Below are 21408 nucleotides of genomic sequence, written 5' to 3'. Positions count from 1 at the left end.
TGGTCTTGATTATGCAACTATTTCACCTCCAGACTACCCACTATTATGCACCAAGTTTGGGACATTGCCAACACTGAAGGAGGAGGAGGGCCCCATGGCAGATTAACAGGGAGTAGACTGAATCTGTGGTAGCTAAGGAGGAAGTGCTCCAGAGCTATGCATTACAGAGGACAGTAGAAAGAAGCCAGAACTGGATCCTTCAAACATGTAGACACTTCCTCTGAGAAGGGGCCCAAATGATAGGGATAGTAGGGCCTTAGGAGAGAAGAACCCTATAATCCATTAGTTTGAAATAGGATGAATACCTATGAAGTTGAAAGACCATTTTTCTTTCTTGTTTGAGATAGGCTTTTACTATGTAGTCCTGGCTAGCCTAGAGCTCCATACGTAGACCACAGAGATCCACCTGTGTCTGCCCTGGGTGCTGGGATTATAGGCCTATACTACCACACCCAACCCTTGAGAGTCTTTCAATGAAGAGGATCCTGAATTTAAGGATGCGAGAAGTGGAGACTCCAGGGCTACCGGTTATGGATCTTGAGGCAAGAATGGCTGTGGATGGGGAGTGCCTGGGAGGAACACACCGAAACTGCAGGAGGATCTTGGAGTCAGCACCTGTGCCCAGGTGTGGATGTACTTTGATTTTGGCTCCATGATATCTCTTAATGCTCAGAACCCACGGGGAAGTCTCTGAGTCTAGGATGGATGGATGGGATATAGGATCTGAGAAAGGTGGGGAAGACCAGAGTCATATTTTACTGGAGCTAGACCCAGTACTAGAGACAACATCTAAGGGTCTGTCTAGGTCTTGAGAAATGATGATAACTCCAATATGGCAGAAAAGTTCTAATTTACAAAAGCCCCACTGGATTCTTATCCAGATCTGTTGGAAAGACCACCAGGGTCACTGGCTCATTGCTCCTGTTATTTACAAAGGTTTCCTATGGATGCATTGATCACAAAACACAGGGGTAGTATGGGGTGGGAGACACATACGTTGAAAGCCTGAAAGCCAGAGGCATTAATGTCTACTCTTGCCCATACTTTTAGCCTTCCCTGTCTAGACATCTTTCCCACCAGTGGGAAGAGAGTATTGGGGGAAATAAAGGACATATGTGTGTGGGTGTGTATGGTAAGTGTACTGATGCCTGGTTGTTATCAGTAGGCTGAGATAGAGATAGTTAGGTGAGCATCCATCATGGGGAACAGAAAAAAACCCTGGGATGCTAAGGGTGGCATGAAGAAGGGAAGAGTGACCCTACTATTGCCCCACATTGAAATTCTTCTTTAATAAACCAGACATTTTTGATGAACCTGTAGCCCAGGAAGACTATCGTATCCCATCTGTGGAATCTTAGTCATTATGGAGTTGGCACATCACCAGCCTCAGTGAGATGACTGAGGTCATAAAGGAGCTGGGATTTAATTGTCTCTTCTCTTCATTTCTTAACTCAGATCATCCTGGGAGACACCTGGGGACTAAGCTCAGCTGCAGGATGGGCTCCCAGGAGGGAGGAAGATGGGGTTAGCATTGCGATGGCTCCTGGGCAAGCACTAAAGTGAGAAAGAAGTTAGCACGAGCTTGACATCAAAAGGATATTATCCCTCTTGCTTCTTACGCTAAGAGGGACTTTGAGGGGGGAGGCAGGTGGTCACTGGAATTGCCTGAATAAAGGCCTAAATGTGGCAACACATGGGTCTGGATTTGGTTCCAGCAGGTTCTGACATAAACACTAGGTACTTGCTGAGACTGGCCTCCTTGAGACCTTAGGAGGGGCCTCAGGTGGACACTGGCATGCTTTGATGGATGAGTCCATCCCATGGTGGTGCCCCAGCTTTAGACAGGTGGAGATGGGTGAGGTTGGAGCTCATGACTGGCTCATCTCGTTTTAGGCTGTTGGACTCTGAGACTGGTTGGGGAGGAAACCAAGGGCAGAGAAGAAAGCAGAGAGAAAGGTTGTTTGTTGATTTTGGAGGAGGAAGAGGTGGGGGGAATAGGATTAGCCTAGGCTTGGCTGGTATCAATCTCTCCTTAGTACCAGCCTGCACCTGCACTAATGCTGGGCATGGACCTCTCCTCTCCCCTTGTTTCCACATGAATAGGAGGGAGGGAGTAATTTAGAGAATCTGTTTCATGGTAAAGGGGTGAAGGGGGCACCCAGAAAGACCCTGAGTGGTTAGGCAGGTTCTCATAATCTGCACAGGGGCCAGAATGGGAACTGAGCTGGGAGAGCTTGGAAGAGATCAAGTTTATTTGTTCTTGTTGACTTTTTTCAGACGCATGGATGACAGAGCAGAAACTGAGGTCACGTGGGAGAGACACAGGCACATGAACCAGGAATCAGTGCCTGCAGTCACCTGGCAGAGACATGTGAGAACAGCAGCAAGCATCTCAGGCAGGCTTCCAGAGTGCGTGAGTGAGCAGGGGCTTTGGGAAATCTCTCTTTGATGGCTCTAGTCTCCCTTTCTGGCTTAGTGATTAAGAGCAGGACCACAGCATAGAACGGAACCCTAATGGGGGGCAGATACCAACCCCTGGGCAATTCAACCAGTCTCCCTGAGATCTTGTCTGTTGTGTGTCCTTGAAGAGCCGACTTCATTTACAAACTGAACTTTATGGGCCCAAGGACTGAGCACATCTTCCTCCTGATAGTAATGGTTGAATAAATGCATAAAGTCAATAAATAGCTATTTTATTCATTTGTTATTACCACACCCTATTACTCAATAAGAAAAAAAGAAACATGGATTGATGTTCCTCTAAACTTCAATCTGTCTTTGGAGGTCTTTGGATTTTATTGTAACAGAGTGTCCAGTACTGGGTAAGGCCACTGATATTTCCAGGACCAGTAAGAAAACAATTTCCTGGTCAGTTCAAGATTGATCTTTCTGTGTCCTTCAGCCAAAGTTGGCAGTGTCTTAGGTAATAGGGTCCTAACATTTAGTTATGGTGGGGAAGCAAGGCCTGTCTCATTTTGAATGCCTCCAGAACCACCCTAAAGAAGACGGCGTCTGAGAAGCCTCCCTCAATGCTTCTTTACCAAAGCCAAGCATGCGTGCCCCTCCCCCTGCCACATCCCAGAGCTGTGAAAAGGAAGTTGATCCTGGAGGCTTGGTGCTCTGAGCAAACATGGATGAGTGTTAGATGATGAGGTTGCTCTGGATGGAGGTGAAGCCTGCTCAGGACTTTGCCTTGCTGTCTCTCCTTCTTTATGGTAGACTATCCATTCATATTTGCTTTCTCTTTCCCCGTGAGCCACTGTTGACCCTGAATCCTCCATGCTTGTGAATGTCTTCGTGTTGTTACCATTTTGATTAGTAGGTTATGGCAGGTGCCTCTGCCTCGCTTATCTTCGTTTGCACATTTTTATTTGCGTGTCATTCTTATGGGTCTCTGTTGCTGTTCATGTTGCAACTTGTCATTATTTACTTTTTCTCTGTATTATTAACTTTTCTTTAACTACGCTAAAACACCATGACGAAGACAACATACGGAAGAGTTTACTTGGACTTATTGTTCCTGTGGGGTGATAGCTTGTTGTAATGGAGAGGCATGGCACTAGCAGCAGCCATGGGGGCAGTAGCAGGAAGCTGAGAGCTCACCTTTTGAACCCCAAACACAAAGCAGAGAGAACAAACTGGAAGTGGTGTGTGGTCTTTTAGTCTCAAATCCAAGCCTCAGTGACATACTAACCCCAGCGAGGCCATACCACAGAAAGCTGCACAAAACAGTAACACCAAGCAGAGGCTAAGTGCTCTACTGCTTGAGACTACGGAGGACATTTCTCATTCAAACCAGCACAAAATGCCCAAGCTGATTGATTAATTTGTATTTGCACCAGTCTTAGTTAGATTTGTCTGGAGGCGTCAGTCAGTGAATGTACAGTTTATCTATATCATCACATCTCTCTGTCTCTGTCTCTGTCTTGTCTCTGTCTCTCTCTTTGTGTGTGTGTGTGTGTGCGCACGCATGCACATGCAGCTATACCCATCGGGTTCTGCATGTAAACTTAAGTACACACAGCTTTAGGATATGCTCCACTGTGGCATGTCTACCATGTGTATGTTGTGTTTAGTGTGGTGCTTAACTCCATATTGACACTTGTGTAAATGAATGTATGTACAAGTAGGTGACTAAGCGGGTATTTTTGTGTCTTTCATGGCTTATATTTGCAGACTCATGAAGCCATACCGTGTTAAAGGTGAACACTTGGTGCTTGTACATACATGTCTGTGTTTGGATTTAAACACAGCCCTGGATCAGTTTCATTTCTGTTCTTCAATAAACAAACACCCTGCTGCTCTTCCAGAGGACCTAGGTTCAATTCCCAGTACCCACAGGGCAGCTCACAAGAGTCTGTAACTCTAGTTCCAGAGGATCTGACACCCACAACGAGACATGCATGCAGGTAGAACACCAACACACATGAAATAAAAATAAATAGATTATAATAAAGATAGCGAAGGCTGAGCAGCGAGGGCATGTCTGCTTCCGGTATACAGATGAAAATGGAAAGGTCTACCAGGGTGGGGATGGAGGCTGGCTGGAGGAAGGCATAGAAGGAACAACTAGTTCTTACTTGGTTACATGCTGGCTCTCTGGGTGATACATGGGGGTGTCCTTTACTTATTTGAAGGAGCTGATCTGGATCAGATTTGAGGCAGGAAATGATGGGGTTATTTGGGCATCCTGACAAACCAGGCCAAGGCACTGGTCGGGATTTCGCAGGCCTAGAAGAAGAGCAAACCCAGAAAAAAAAAAGTGAGTTTTTGATTGTCCTGTTATTCTTCCTTACTGCTTGTAAATAACTTACCACTTAGGACTGAGGAGTGGGAAGGCTTTCCCAGAAGATCTCTGCATGAAATGATTCTCGTAGACTGAGTTCTCCAGGTGGATGGAGAGAGGAAGTACAGGTAGACATACACAAGCCATGTCTTCTGTGAGATGAACGGAAGAGAAGGGACACTGACGGCTGCTCCCCTCCCCAACTGCTTCAAACCTCATCTGCTAACTTCCTGTCTTCTCTTCCCACAAACCCAAACTCTCATGACAATGGCTTCCCCCAAATGTACCTGGAACCTAAAATCCTGTAAAAGTGAGACTGTCCTTTGTATATTATTATTATTTTATTATGATTGCCATGTTACTTTTTTAGGACATGGGCTCTCACTGAAGCCAGAACTCACTGATTTGGCTAGCCTGTATGGCTAATGAGGCTTGGGGATCCTCCTGAATCCATGCCTTGCTACGCCAGTCCTGAGATGAGTAGAATAACACAGATTACAAGTGTGTGCCACCATGTCTGGCTTTTGATGTAGGTGCAGGGATCTCCATGCTTGTACAGCACCATACCTACTGGGCTGGCTCCTCCTCAGCGTTGCTCCTTTTGTTTTAAATTGAGATGAAATAACAGATGAACTAAACATTTGTACAGAAAAGTTCAATGGTGTTTTGTGCATTCACAGTGTTATGCAACCACCACCTCTATCAAATATCAAAACATTTCCCCGTGAAAATCTGAAGTAACCTAAGGCAGAGGCGACTTACTTTGGGGTCTACACTAATGAGAACTGGCCTCTGTGTCTTTAAGTCCTATGCTCGTGGCAACCTGGTCTGTCTGCTGTCTGAGATTTCCTTTTGTTGTTGTTTGTTTTTATTTTTTATGAAGCATCAGAAAATTGTCCCTAAAATTGTCCCTATGATTCTTAAACTCATACCCCATAGTCATAAACCCCAAACAAAATCCTCCAGAATCCGATCAGAACAAGCAAACAATAGCTGATAAGAGAGATATTTGACCTCTACCACCTTTGTGTTCTTTGGTTCATGAGCCACTCATCAACCAGAGTACACCACCTCCCACACCCCAGGTAGCCAGGTGGTGAGTGAGTCCAGAGAACAAAAGGTTGCAGTCAGGGAAGGAAAAGGTTTGCGTCTTAGATTTCATAGTTGTGACAAGGATTAGAGAAGGGTTTGGGGAACGTTGGCTGAAATGGTGTGAAAGGGAAACCAGAACAGGAATAAAAATTCAAGCTCTGTTCTGTCTGGTTGTTTCCTCTGCGTGGGAGGAGTGTTTCCCACCAGGAAAACAGCAGGGCCCTGATTCCCCACCAGGAAAACAGCAGGCATGCTCTGGAATGCATACAGAGACAGGTTTGATGGATGCATGGACAGAAGTAGCCTGGAAGAACAGATTTTTATTTATTCACTTAACAATCCCAGTTTCGTTTAAGAGTATAATCTACACATATGCATGACTGTACATGGCAGATGATTAACAGTTTGTTAGTAAGAAGGCCATCCGTGCCTAGAGATAGGTCTTATTTTGTGCAATTGTTTCTGGCATTTTCTCAGCTTCCTGTAAGGAATTGTAGCATACTGGGGAAGACACTGGAAATTATTATTAAAAAAGGACCTCATTGTTGTTAAAGGAAACCAAGTCCAAAGCGTGTACATTTCTCCTTCACCGTCAAAAGGAAGGAGGTTGTGTCCTTAGTTGGTTCTGTGAGTTCAGAATGCTGCTCATTTGCTTTGTTCTTTCTTTGTTTTCTCCCTTTTTTTGAGCTGGCTGTTAAACCTTAACACCTTTTATCTGAGGACTGCCTAACTGGTTTTCCATGATTCTCCATCAGCTGGAAGTAACTCCCCACCTGCTTTGGCAGTCTTTGCTTCTGCTTTAATTTTTTTTTTCTGCTTTAATTTTTATGACCCCTTTAGCTCTCAGGTCTCCCCCTACCCCATTTCTTCTTTTATTTTTCAGATTATAATATAATTACATTACGTTCTTTCCTTCATCCAAACACACCCATACACCCCCAGTGCTTACTTTCAAATTCATGTCCCCATTTTAAATTAATCACTATATATAAATATATATGTACATATATATATATATATATATATATATGCATATATCACTACTTGAGGCTGTTCATCTTTGTCACTATGGTCAGCACCTTTCCCAGGAATTGAGACTCTACTGTTGCACACCCACTCCTTGTGGTAGGACTGGAAAGCACCCATGGTGCCAAGATTCTTGATGTCGTGTGTGTGTGTGTGTGTGTGTGTGTGTGTGCGCGCGTGCGTGTGTAAAGGTATATGAGTGCTCTATCTGCATGTATATCTGCATGCCAAAAGAGAGCACCAGATCACATTATAGATGGTTGTGAGCCACCATGGGAATTGAACTGAGGACCTCTAAAAGAGCAGCCAGCGCTCTTAACTGCTGAGCCATATGTCCAGTCCCATGTCTTGTGTTTTTAAAGTGATATTTGCTGCATTTTTAATGTTAAGGCTCAAAATCAGTATAATTGTCACATATCATAAAGGTTGTATTGTAGCACTTGCATATATACTTTGTTTTGGCTGCGCCTCTTTTGTTACTCCCCCTCCCCTATACCCCACTCACTCCCATGGTCCTCTTATTCTTCAGTGTCACATGCTTTCTACTATCTCTCCCCATTTAGGACCTTTTTAAAATTGACAAATAACAACTGGATATATTTAAGGGATACAACACAATGTTTTGATATGTTATATATTGTAGAAAGGCTAAATCAGGGTAATTAGAGTATGTATTGTGTCACATAGGATTTTGTGACACAGAGTCTTTTAGTAATAATCTAGAATATGATAACTTGTTATTAACCATGGCTTTCGTGCTGTATAGTAGACCTATTTATTTCTTCTGCTTAACTAATATTCTGATCTGTTGAAAATACCTCTCTTTTCCCAGCCTCTGTCATCCTGTCCCCGCCCCCCCCAGGAGGTCAGCTTTCTACGTCTCCCCATGTATGTGTGATGTTTATCTTTTGAACATAATTTTTTATAAGAATGAAGATTTTGCAAATACTCTAAGGGTATTTCCATATCTGTCAGTGGTTGAGTACATTCCTAATGAATCAAGTGAACAATAACTACACACTATGAAAAAGTACTTTAAAATCTTCATTAGTTGGCTGAATTTTCTAGTGAACAGAAAAAGCAGATAATGCAAGAGTTGGGAGAAGGGATTTCCCTACTTTTGCTTTTTGTTGGTTTTGTTCTGAGGGCAGGCCATGAACTGCACCTTCTGGGATGGCAGAAACCCAGACAGAAACTTTGTATTTTTCTCAAATTTCTAGATCCAGGTAACAGAGTGCATTGTGATTGATTACAGCGCTGGTTGGTAGTGGGAGTTGAAACTCTAAAAAGAAAGAATCAGAGAAAATGAGATGTGACCAAATCCTATGTATAAATTTTGCCCCAATTCTGACTGTTTAGGTACTTATGAACTGAAAAGCTTATAGCTAAGGCTAAAAGCACTGAGGTTGAGTTTCCGTGCTAAGGGTTTTGTTTTAGCTATGCTAATTGCTATCTAAACAAAAAATGGTGAAACATTAGTCTTCAATAGAACATAACAGAATCTCTAGAGTTTTTACAAGTTGAAAATCCAAGCTTAGAAGGTATATGAAGTTATGAAGAAATGTGACCTATCTTCAAAAGAAATGACAACTGGTGGAGACCAGCTCCACAATGCTTTCGATGATGGGCTTTAACTGTTGGAACGTCCAACTAGCTACATAAGCAGACAGTCTTAGGGGTTATCCTGTTATGATTCATGTACATGTATAATGATTTCTCAGAATAGTTAAGCGATGTTTAAGGTGGTACACACAGTGTCTTTTAATTTTATGTGAAGTGGTCCTTCTGCATGTACAACTGGGTACTATGTGTATGGCTGACACCTTTGAGGCTAGAATCCCTGAAACTGGAGTTACAGATGGTTGTAGGCTACTACACATATGATGGGAATGGAATCTGGATCCCTTGGAAGAGTAACCAGTGCTCTTAACCACTAACCTGTCTCTCAAGTCCCTCGTTTAATTTTGACATCTTTTCAAGGGGTGGATTATCTCTAGTTTATAAGTGAGGAAATTGAGCTCATCAACTCAGAAAACTACACAGTCAGAGTTAGCGTCTGGTTCTCTCTGTTTGCAACACGAGGTCCCTCTACTACTGTGTATAGCATCGAGCTGAAAATACTAAAGGAGCAAGAACAGTCTTAAGGAAAATTGGTTGATAAATCCACTTCATTCTAATCATTAAATAAGAACAGATGGTGTCAGACTTTCTCTGGGAATCTGGCCCTGCTTTTGGCATCACTGATATAAATTAGGTTTCCATCTGATTTGAGACTTCAACAATTCCTAATTGGTAGTTTCAATGAGTCAGTCCTCAACCATAGTTTCTACTCTGAGCCAGCCTTGCTCAAAGGCAAGCTAGAGAGCTGGGCTTTATGTTCTGGGAAAAAGCACAACACATAACTGGCACTCCCTGTAATTCAGGGATTAGTTAGGAGTTGTGTCTCTACCTATCTTTACATCTTTTTCTGCTAAGGCCAAGAAGGTGAAAAGGTGAACAGAAAGATGTAAGATGTGGAGAGAGAGAGAGAGAGAGAGAGAGAGAGAGAGAATCTGAATTTAGCTGGGGGTGTAGTTCATTAGTAGAGTACTCATCTGTGATGCATAATGACTTAATTTCCAGTAAACACACACACACACACACACACACACACACACACACGCACAGAGAGAGAGAGAGAGAGAGAGAGAGAGAGAGAGAGAGAGAGTTTTAAGACAGAAACCCAGCTGTCATGGTGCATGCTTGTAATCCCAGCACTATGGAGATGGAGATAGAAGGAAGGACATAAAGACTGTGAAGCCAACCTGGACTACATGTGAACCGTGTCAGTGTCCCACCCTTTACAAAAAGATACCAATAAGGACTAACATCCTTATCTATAAACCAAAATAATCAAGAGCATTAATAAAAAAGAGGGCAAAGACGTCAAAAAGGCACTTGGCACTGTAGCATTTAGCTGTAATCCTAACCCTGGGAAGACTGAGGCCAAGGATTGGGAGTTCCATTCAAAACTACAAGGGAAGGCCATTCCAAACAAATACATGGGCAATTATACAGTTTGCAACAGTTTGTGCAAAATCACCAATCTGTGTCTAAAACCCACGTGTTGAAACTCATTACACAATGCTTATACAAGTGACAGTTTGTTCCAGAAATCAATGTAGACTTCTCAAACAAACAAACAAACTAAAAACAGCCCAGGACTGACCTAGCTATGTTTGTTCTGGGCATAGACCTAAAGGACTTCAAATACCACAAGAGAGAAACCTGAACATCCATGTTTGTTGATGTTTTATTTATAATAGCTAGGAAGTGGAAACCAGTCTAGAGTTCCATCAACTGGTGGATGGAATCTGAAAATATGGTGCATATGCACAATGGGATTCTGTTCAGTGCTAAAGAAAAATAAAAATATCAAAAATTTAGGAAAATAGATGGAGCTAAAATATATCATATTTAGTGGAATGACTCAAGCATTATATATTTTCTCTTATATAGGAGCCAGTTTAAAATTTCAGATTCATGTGGTTCAGTTGGAGTGACTGTCAGGAAGATGCCAGGAATCAAGAAAAGATCCGTGAGAGGTGGGGGTTAAAAAAATTGGTCTTGAAGGGAATAATAAAACACACATGATGGGAAAGAACTAGGAGTGGACACTAGAAGTGGACAGGCTTAAACAGGGTAGGGTGAAGACCCAGGGGAGGGGGAGGGTGGGGGAAAGGAAGACAAAAATTAAGGCTTTATGAACAAGCCACATAGAAACTATTACCTTATAACTTAAAATGTAATACAAGTTAAAAGAAAAAAGAGAGTTTGAATAAAGGTACCCTGCATGGGTGGTTGATGGTGTTTCCCTAAGCCATCGGTTGGTAAATGAAGTCTTGGTCGTAGAACACCCCCATTTGTTGTCCAGGGAGGCTCCAGAAATGTCCAAACAACATATCTGTTCTTGGTTGTCCAGCAGCACTAGATGGTGAGGCTCTGTGCTAAAGACACCTCACGCTCTAGTTGTGATGCACAGAAAAATCAATTTGGAACCAAGTTAGTTGGGTGTTTCTTCCCTACTGGGTAGTTTTCACGATGCCTGAAGGAGCTGTGTCAGCTGCTGGGGTAGAGAAGTCACCAGTGTCTCACCCTGCTGTGGACTCTGTGTGCTACAATAATGATCTGCCAGGTAGGTTGAACCCACTGGTAACAGTGGCATGTGTGTTATGGTAGTAAGTTCCATTTTTAATTCAATTTGAGGCCTACTTCACAGGAGCATATTCATAGCCAGTACTGTATACCTGGTTAAAACCCCAAGGTTCAGAAGGTTATGGACCCCAGGGAAGGAGGTAGTACTGTTGCTCTGCTAAATGGAAGTGGAATCAGATTTCCTTCTGAGGACTTGTGTTTATATCCATAGTTCAGTACTGCCATCAATATCAGACAAATTTCTTTGCCATGGTGAGAAGTTAATGCCAAGATTTGAAATTTCTCAAAGTGTTGAGAATAAATGACTGTTGGGTGTTGAAACCTGGTGCCTGGTGGGACATTTATATCCATCCCTCCATCCCCAAAGGCTCATGGAACCTCTTGGTGAGGGGAGCCAGATGGTGGGGATGGGGGTGAGAGATGCTGTGTAATGCTTTCTTCCGGACATGGTACTGCCACTGCACTCACAAACTCTCTGCTTTTATGTTTATCCTCACAAGACAGAGCCTGCCAACATCCCAGGGCCCATGAGGGGGAGGGGCATATGCAGCTGCACTCCTAGCTGAAGGCCTATGGGTAGTGAGTGGCTACTGGGAGAGGAGAATCCATTTTTCTTCAGGGGTGTGGGCACTTTACATTATCCAGTAAGTAACTCTAAAATCATGTGCATGCAGGTAACCCTACTTAATCCACTACTAGTGGGTTACTTTTTAAAAAAGGTGCACAAGAAAGGGGGGATTTAGAAGGGTATTGGGAAGATGGAGTACCCCACAGAGAGTGAGCGGGAGTAATGAGGAGGAATGGACGTCTGTATCATTAAAGTACATTCTATGTGTGCATAAAATTACTGGAGATAAATAAAAATAATTTAAAGTGTTTGTTTTTCAGCTTGTATTTCAGCAGCAAGTGCTCTGTATGTATCTTACACCTCACCAATCTTTTCTTGCTCATATAAGGCCTATCTAGTTTCATATATATCAAAAATTGTTAATTTCTGCTATGTTTCAAGCATCTTTAAAATTCTCTCATGATGGTTTACTCTCCGATAACCTAGTCTTCAGGTCTTATGTGTACTCTAGTCTTCCTTTATAGCTCACAACATAATCAGAGCCAATTTAAAAATTCCCAGACACAATGAGGCATACACAGCATTGTGCATTTTATATCTGTCACTTAATGACAGACACACCCTGTACATTTGATAAATACAGACGGAGCTAGTGCAATGTGAGGGAGAATTTCATCAATACTGAACAAGCTGATAGAACTATATAGAGAGAATCACACAATCTGGAAATAGAGGAGTTATATCTCAAACAGGATGCAGGATGTACCATCAGGAGAGCAAGTTTAGCAGGAGAGATGACAGTGAGGACAAGCACTGAGCCAACTAAGATGGCTGATGCCAAACCAGCAAGGGATCCCTGTGTGAGACAGGGAATTGCTATTAGTAACAAGTAGTCAGAAAGCCCATTTCGACCTCTATCTTACACTTCACCTTGAGGTAGAAGACACTTTTGGAAGGTACAGAAAGAGAAGACCAGGTCAGCACCCCATGGGAGCTCCTGTGTCTCCTCTATAACAACCCTCACCCTCCCTTCTGCACTAAAAAAATAAAATCTGCCTATGATAAATTATGTTTATGATATGATAAATTATGCAAGTTTAATACAGCCACCCTAAGTCTATGCCACTCTGGGTTGTGATGTAGGCCGTGTAGAAGGACTCTGTTTAACTGAATTCAAGGATCAGTTTTTGGATTGATTGTCCCCTGGGCCTGTTGTGCATACTGCTTCCTGGCTCTCAGTTTGGGGGTCTCAGCCCTTGACTATTTCTGGCAACAACAGAACTGTCAACATGATACTCAGTAAGCTTACTGTGGTCAATAGTTTTGAGTTTTTTATTGGGGAGGAGAAATAAAAGCAAACAGGAAAGAATTGCAAGGTATATTCTGGTCAATATCAGGGCAAAGACAAAAGATTATGTAAGCTGACAGCATCTGTAAATTTGGTGCTCACTGAGACTGAGGTTGAAAACTTCAGGAAATTTAATGAAACCCTCAGGCTTTCTCCCAGACTGTGACTAGAACCCTAGTTTATACATCCAGACACCTCTCTTGACCCATGGTCTCAGAACAACAAAGAGAGTGACTTCTCTTCAAGGAGTAGGGAGGATTGAAGGGAGATGGTGTGTGTGTGAACTCCAGCAGAGCTCGGCTCTCAGATGACTCTTGGCTGGTCTCCCAGTGGGCACTCAGCGGGCCATGAAGCAGAGCTCATAAGCTGGGGGGATGTTGCCAAAGCCTGAGATTCTGTGAGTGATGTCAATATCAGCAGGAGGCACCAGAGAACGTAAGGAGAACCTCTGAAGAATGGACGTGAAATAAAGGAAGAGTTCCATGCGGGCCAGGGCCTCCCCAACGCAGATGCGCTTTCCTGTAGAAACAATCGATGGAGGAGTTGTGCACCATGTCCCTACCATAACCACCCCACGCAGCCTTGACTGACTCCTCAGCATCTTAGCCCACGGCTGTATCCACTACGTGGGGTTATTATTAAGACTTACTGGGGTCCCACTGCTACCTGTCACTTAGAGGGACTGGGCAGGTGGCAGCTAGTCTATCTGAGTTAGAATCAGATAGACAGGTCCCAAAGGATCCATGAGGGCTGGGTGTGACTCAAACCAGTGAGAGATTGAGGTATGTGTTTCAGTGAGAACATTTGCTCTGAGTATGTGAATTCCATCCCCAGATCAGGAAAATAAACAAACAAACAAACAAACCCAAAAAAATCTCTGTTCATTTCAATTCCTCAAAGGCATTTCAAAGGCCTTAGACATCAAAGATACCTTCCTGATTGCCATGAGCTGTTTCAACAGTGGGAAGGGGATTAACCTCTATCTCACGGTTAAGCGGTGCAACAATTTACCCAGGCTCCAGGCTGCCCATGATGCCACAACCTCTCGCAGGCTACCTTACTTTTGTGAGGTGACTCTATGGTGTTGCTTTGTATTCGCATGGCATGAATGCCTTTCATCTTTTAGAATGTTTGGACATATTCAGAGAAAAAGAATCTCTCATGTGAGTTAAATGAGTCCCAGTGTCCTTGAATAAGAGGATTTACATTTTCACACATAAGGACCATTCCCTTAAGTGTTACCAGTGGCCATGGCTGTCCACAGTACATAGGACATGGCAGACACAAGTGGCTCAGACAAGGGTCATATGGCTGGCAAAACATGAAATACTTTTAATTTGATTCTTAACATCCTATGGCTAGGTTTACTAAATGTTTGGTTTTGTTGCTCTAACATTTTATTTTATTTTATTTTTTCATTATTTCCAATTGTTTTAAAGTCAGGATCTCACTGTTAGCCCAGGCTAGCCTTTCTCCTAAATCTTATTACCACTGCTGTTTGAGTACTGATATTAGTCATAGACAACAATCTTTTGCTCTTTTTTTTAACCTAATCAATTAAAGTGAATGATTCTAATATTCCCTGATCTGAAATTTTAGGATTTTTATAAGTCTATAACATAGACCTTGGAAAGACTGTTCTAGTACTTATTTGGGGCAAATTTAGGCATAATCACTTACCAGAGGAAAAGACCACAAAGGCATCATTCTTCTTGAAGCGCCCCTGTTCATCCAGGAAGTGTTGAGGATAAAAAGCATCTGGGTAGCGGAAGTATTTGGGATCTTTGAGGACCGAGCCAAACAGGGGATACACATCTGTACCCTGGGAGACAGACAGAGGCTATTAGAGTTCTGTGTTGGGCAATAGGGGTGGGGATACACAAACAGGAAAAGAGAGAAGCCAGGAATGGGTGACAGGACAACACTGGGGTACAATCTTACCTTGGGTAGAAGGTAGCCTCGGAAATGAGTGTCCCGTGTGACATTATGGGGGATACCCAGGGGCACAATGTCTGTCAATCTCTGTATCTCATGGATGACAGCATCAGTGTAGGGCATCTTGGCCCGGTCATCCACTCTTGGGGTACGGTGTGTTCCGATCACCTGGTTAATCTCCTCGTGGATCTTGGCTGTAAGATGGCAGAAATTATACCAGAAAAGGGGACAGAAAATCTGTCTTTTTTTGGTCTTTGGTTTTACTTTGATTAGGGGGAGCATGTACTTGTTTCTTTGTCAACAGGGCTTCTCTAGGTAGTACATGTTGGACTGGGATTCACTATCTAGTTTGTGCAGGTTTCAAATGCTCTGCCTCCTATGTGCTGTATGCCAGGTATAAGCCACATGTCTGACCAGGGAATGTATGTGTTGAGAAGTTAGAGCAAGCTATGTTCTGCATTTTGCAGATGTTATGACCTCAAGGATCTTGAGATGAGGATTCTGTTTCTAAAGCCAACAAAAACAGTGAACCTTATAGGAGAATCTGTGTTTGGATTGCTTTGTTATATTTAATAACACCCATCACTGTACTTGAACGATCATCAGACAGCAGGAGTTACAGAACCTAGATCCTTAAATGCCATATGGGAATTTGTTCTTTACTTAAAAATACCATGGGTGGGTGAATAATGATCAGGACAACATCCTGGTTCCATCTGAACTGTATAAGAAGATGCTGCTTTTGTTCACAAAAGGCTTGTTTTGAACTTGATTAGGATAAAGGCCAAATTAGAGAGTGTTCTTAAGCAAGCAATAACTTTTGATTACTGTAGTTCTCTAAGCAGATCAAATTATAGTTGATCAGGAATGAAGTCTGTTTGATACTAACATTATAGTCAGCTGAGCAATAGCCCTTAAATAGACTCACCTGGGTGTGATAGCACACATGTAATGCCAGACTCCTGGGACCAAGGTCAGCATGAACTATGCAGAGATTCCATTTCAAAGAGACATGGGAAGGGAAAAGATCTACCTTCAAATTCATGGCATCAATGCTATGTACATAAGGATAACCTAAGGTCGAAGGGGACCTGCCAGTTATCACTAGATTTCTGGGAAATGAGGAGAGTAGCTGAATTATGCATATTTGCCATGAGTAGTCATGTGTCTCAATCATAGGAAAGGGGGTTGGTGAGAGTTAGAAGAGGAGCCGTGGTAACAGAAGCAAAGAGCAGGGATGAGGTCTGCTCTCGATTTGCAGATGCAGGAAATAGTTTTGAGCCCAGGAACTCAAGACAGGTAGCTCTGGGAACTGGAAATGGAGAGAAAGAGGGAGGGAGAGAGAGAGAGAGAGAGAGAGAGAGAGAGAGAGAGAGAGAGAGAGAACCCTGATATCAGATTAGTGGAAGCCACTTTGAGAAGTCCTGACTAGGAGGAGGGTCATATGATAAATACAGGCTACTAACTCTCAACAATCATAGAGAACAAATGCAGGGACTAATCAGAGAGGTGAAGGTTCCATGTTCTGAGGTCACTGAGGGAAGAGAGGCTAAAGCTGTGAGACTGTACCATTTCAAGATTGCCATCTCTCCAAGAAAGCTCAGAGTGAAACTTACCCTCCACCTCAGGGTACTTCATCAGCAGCAAGAATCCATACCGTAACGTGGAACTCACAGTTTCTGTGCCAGCAAAGAAGAGGTTGAGGGTGGTGAGAACCAAGTTCTTGAGGTTGAATTCTGTGTGCGGGTCACTTTTATCCTGAAAGTGAAGGAGGTTGTTAACAGAATCATGCCGTTGACCCCCTTATCTTCCTTTTTCCTCTGTGTAAAGGGGGTGCATTTGTGAAAGGAGTAAAAATGTGGGTTCAGTAAGTTCAGAAGAAACAACATAAGCCAAGGTGAGCATAACGGCTAGAGGAGGCTGGTGTGCTTGTGGTGGGCAAGAAGAGCATGGGGAATGGAAGCAGAATCTAAAATGAAAGTTTGAACATTATTAGAGCACACAGCTTTCAACTGCCAAAGTTGAGAGTTCTACTTGGGTATTCTAATGATTTTTTTTCTAGAGTTCGAATGGTCAACACACAGGCATGCTGATTATATGTGTTGCTACATCTCAAAGACACTAAACTCGTGATTTTGAAGTGTAAACTCAAATTTAAAGATTGAGCTTCTGAGTTTCTCAATTTCGAGTCTCGGAAGGCACATTCTGGTTTCAATCATAGGCCTGTTAGATAGGTGGTCTTAAAGCTGTAAGATTTGAAGTATCTTTATGCTAAACTTTGTAGATTCAAAGTGTATTTTAGAATAGCATGGTGTATGAATCGTGTCATGAAGAACAAGGAAATCGTTCCTTGAAGCAAAATGGATAGAACTGGGGGATTTAGAGTACTTGAAACCAGCCAGGCACAGAGACAATTACTGCATGTTGACTATCACAGATGAAGGCTAGGAAACATTTACTTGAAAGTAGACTATGATCACAAAGTCAAAGGGAGTTGGTTTTGACCTGCATGTGCTGTCTGCTTATAAGGAAGCCCACTAATATACAATCAGCATGTGATGGCTTTTCTTGGTTGTCAACTTGGCTACACCTGGAACTAAGTGAAACCCAAATGGCTGGGTACATCTGTGTGGGAGTGTTTTTCTTAATTTAGTCCTTTGAAGTAGGAAGACCTACTTCTAATCTGGGTCTTTGATGTGAGAAGATCCACTATAATCTGGGCCACGCCTACTAGCAGCCTATCTAAAGGGCACAGAAGAAGGAAGCTGGCTCTCTCTTTGCCTGCTCAGCTTCATTCTTGCTGACAAGTCTATTTCCTTCACTGGTGTTTGAGCTGACTTCTGAATTCTTGCATAGTCTGAGGACCAGCTGAGACATCCAACCTCACAGACTGAACAATTATTGAACTTTTGGACCTTCCATTGGTAGACTAGATGACCCATAGCCTGTAAGTCATTCTAATAAATCCCAAACACACACACACACACACACACACACACACACACACACACACACACACACACACACAGAGGGGGGGGGGAGAAGATTCTGTTCTTTTAGAGCAGTAGTTCTTAACCTGTGGGTCACAACCCAAACAGGTGTCACAAATCAAATATTTAAGTCACAACTTATCACAGTAACAAAATTACACTTAAGAAGTGTACTGGCTATTTTTGTGTCAACTTGACACAGCTGGAGTTATCACAGAGAAAGGAGCTTCAGTTGAGGAAATGCCTCCATGAGATCCAACTGTAAGGCATTTTCTCAATTAGTGATCAAGGGGGAAAGGCCCCTTGTGGGTGGGACCATCCCTGGGCTGGTAGTCTTGGGTTCTATAAGAGAGTAGGCTGAGCAAGCCAGGGGAGGCAAGCCAGTAAAGAACATCCCTCCATGGCTTCTGCATCAGCTCCTGCTTTCTGACCTGCTTGAGTTCCAGTCCTGACTTCCTTTGGTGATGAACAGCAGTATGGAAGTGTAAGCTGAATAAACCCTTTCCTCCCCAACTTGCTTCTTGGTCATGATGTTTGTGCAGGAATAGAAACCCTGACTAAGACAAGAAGTAAGCAATGAAATTCCCAATCTATGGCTGGGGGTCACCAGAACATGAAGACCTCTATTAAAGGGTCAAAACATTAGGAAGGGTGAAAACCACTGCTCTAGAGAATCCTGACAAATATATAGCATGTGCTAAAATAAATCTGATTTTATTAATTTTAAGGGAGTTTATTTTAAAGGTGCAAGAGGCTTACATTTCTATAGTTTTTATATTTTTTCTAAGAGATCAAAATAAACTACATGAAACAGTCACCCCCACCCCCACCCCCACCTTGTCACCCCCACCCCCACAGTTGTAGATGGGTTTTGACATGGCAAGAATGAAGGTTTCAGAAGACAGAAAGACCGGTGTAAGGGGAAGAGGTACCTGGTGCATCTTGATGAGAAAGCAATCTATGAAGTCTCTAGGGTTTGAGGGGTCAAAGGATGCTTCATTGATCTTGACCCTGGATGCAATGAAGTCCTTAAGGTCTTCTATCAAGTTGTAGAGGTAGTTGTGTCTTCCTGGAAAATACTGCATGACCTTCCAGTACATATCATATAACTGCAGGGCAGAGGTAAAAGGGGCATGTGTCAGTCATGGGCATCAGGGACCAGATGGGCAAAGTTCTAATGTCATTGAGCTGGAGCTAGGACACACTCTTAATTCCAGCACAATGAAGCCTGAGGAGGAGGGATCAGCAGTTCAAGGCCAGCTTGAGCTACACAAAGTCACCCTATCTCACTAAATCATCTACTGTTGGGCCTGACCTTTGGGTGTTACTTTTTGCTTCTTGAATACTTGGACAAATTTAAGTGCCTCCAAGGGATGAAGGGAGGAGGGTTAGGTAAAGTACAGGAATGTGCTTGCTTTGAGAATGAAGGGTGTACAGGGAGTTGCCTAGTGACTAGTAAGCACCTGTGCCCAGGGCTTGCTCATCTCCACAAAGCTCTCATTGATCATCTTCATGAGGCTCTGGAAACGCTGGTCCTGATAGTCGAAGCGTTTTCCGAAGACCACGGAACAGATGACGTTGGACACAGTGCGGCTCAGGTATAAGGTGGGATCTATGGGAGCTCCTAGGGTGGAAATGGACTTTGTTGGAGACAGTCTTAACAAGTGAGGTAGGGCAGGCAGTTACACAGTGCTGGCACAGAGCTCTGAGTCTGCTGCCTATCCATATGTATGAGTGCCTCATTATCATATCTGAGTCTAGGTTTCCCAAACTGCAACCTGGTTTGGAAATCTCCCAGTTGATCTGTGAGCATTCAATATGATAATTGCATGTAAAATGCCTGGCATGGCTTCCAGTCTGGAATAAGCACTCAAGGAATAGTAGAGAAGTTCAACATGATATTTTTGTCACTGTTACCTAAGTATGTGGTCGATGGAAAGTAACAGAGGACACATTTGGGAAAACAAAACAAAACAAACAAACAAACAAACAAACACACATCCGAGGAGCTGAAGAGGCTGCTCTGTGGTTAAGAGCACTGACTGCCCTTGCAAAGGACCCAGGTTGTAATCCCCAGCACCCACACAGCAGCTCAGAACCATCTGTAACTCCAATTTGAAGAATCTTCTGGCTTCTGGCACATCAGGCATGCATATGGTGCACAGGCATATGTGCATGCGAAACATCTGTACTCATAAAATAGTAGTAACATAATTTTAAAAAGAAACCCTGAATTCAGTCGAGGTCTACTAAAAAAAATCCATTTAGCTTATTGAAAAATTCTTCCAGGGGCTGGGGAAAACAACAACTCATTTGCTTCATAACCTTTTCGATTGGAGTTAGAATCTTGAGCACCCAAATAAGAAGGTGGACCTTTTTAAAAAGTGTAGCAACCTGTTTCTGATTTAGCACTTGAGAGATGGAGTCAGAAGTCCTCTGAGGAAAACTGGCTAGCTAGATTTGTGGTATTGATGAGCTCTGGGTACAGCGATAATCTACGAATAAATCAGTAAAAAGAAGTGAGAAAGATTAAGGAATACATCTGATGTCAACCTCTGGCCTCCAAACACATGTGCAAGTACATGTGCATACAGGTGCACCCATACACGTGAACATACACACACACACACACATCAAGCATAAATATATATGAAAAAGAAAATATTTCACTAGGTCTCAGATGTATTATCTATAAAATTGGATGCTTATCAAGTAAATGGAGTCAATTTCTCCAGAACCATGCATATACATTCTTGATGTACACCATAGCAGATTGCTTCTGGAGGTACAAGGCAGTTCAAAGCCATGAGTGGATTCCTTATTTGTCTACAGAGTCCAGACAAGGGTTTAAAGAGGTATGTGTCTATGTCTCTTATCTACTTGTTTCTGTATTTCTCAACCTTTGTCTTTTCTCTTTTGACTTTTATTGGCTCCATAGCTTATTTTACCCTGGGAAGTAGACACCTTTAAAAACTGTAATAAAACAAAAATCACAGATAAACCACAACAAACCCAGAGTCTCTTGTGTTCATCACTACTCCTGGGTATCAGGGTGTCTCTGGAATGTGGTTGATATATCCATTGACACTATCTTGGAGAAAACTTGCTTTCCCTTTACAGCAGGTCTCAATTGCAAATAACTTTACTGGTAGAAGTGTTTTGATTTTTGCTGTTTTATTTTATTTTGAGAGGAAGTGATGAGGCTGGGTGGGTAGGGGGATGGGGATGATCTGAGAAGAGTTGGGATGGGAAAGAATATGATTAAATATATTGTAATTTTGCAAAAAAAATTAATGTAATAAAATATTTATGAGATTTGTTTCCTGAAGAAAATGTGTGTGTGTGTGTGTGTGTGTGTGTGTGAGAGAGAGAGAGAGAGAGAGAGAGAGAGAGTATTTTTAACTGAAACAAGTTCAAAGCCAGCCTGGTTGCATAGTGACCCTCCCCCCCAAGCCTGCCCTGTCTCTCT

General features: G+C 42.8%; 1 protein-coding gene and 1 long non-coding RNA gene across 3 annotated transcripts in view; one reads left to right on the top strand and one right to left on the bottom strand.

The window, feature by feature from the left end:
* Positions 1-21408, top strand: part of LOC115031513 — a 24917-nt gene continuing 3509 nt past the window's right edge. For both annotated transcript variants that reach the window (XR_003837153.1, XR_003837154.1), the window contains exons 1-2: positions 1-625; positions 2278-2413. This is a non-coding gene — a long non-coding RNA (uncharacterized LOC115031513). The remainder of the gene's footprint in view (positions 626-2277; positions 2414-21408) is intronic.
* Positions 12978-21408, bottom strand: part of LOC110298990 (cytochrome P450 2G1) — an 11797-nt gene continuing 3366 nt past the window's right edge. Inside the window, exons 4-9 of the mRNA XM_021168547.2 lie at positions 19403-19563; positions 18872-19048; positions 16566-16707; positions 14956-15143; positions 14695-14836; positions 12978-13533 (exon numbers count right to left, since the gene is read on the bottom strand). Of these exons, the coding sequence (XP_021024206.1) occupies positions 13352-13533; positions 14695-14836; positions 14956-15143; positions 16566-16707; positions 18872-19048; positions 19403-19563 (992 nt within the window). The 3' untranslated portion in view covers positions 12978-13351. The remainder of the gene's footprint in view (positions 13534-14694; positions 14837-14955; positions 15144-16565; positions 16708-18871; positions 19049-19402; positions 19564-21408) is intronic.

This window comes from Mus caroli, chromosome 7, assembly GCF_900094665.2.
Source record: "Mus caroli chromosome 7, CAROLI_EIJ_v1.1, whole genome shotgun sequence".
In the NCBI taxonomy this organism is placed as follows: domain Eukaryota; kingdom Metazoa; phylum Chordata; class Mammalia; order Rodentia; family Muridae; genus Mus; species Mus caroli.
The sequence above is the reverse complement of the archived record's forward strand: the minus strand, read 5'-3'. Positions and strand labels throughout refer to the sequence as shown.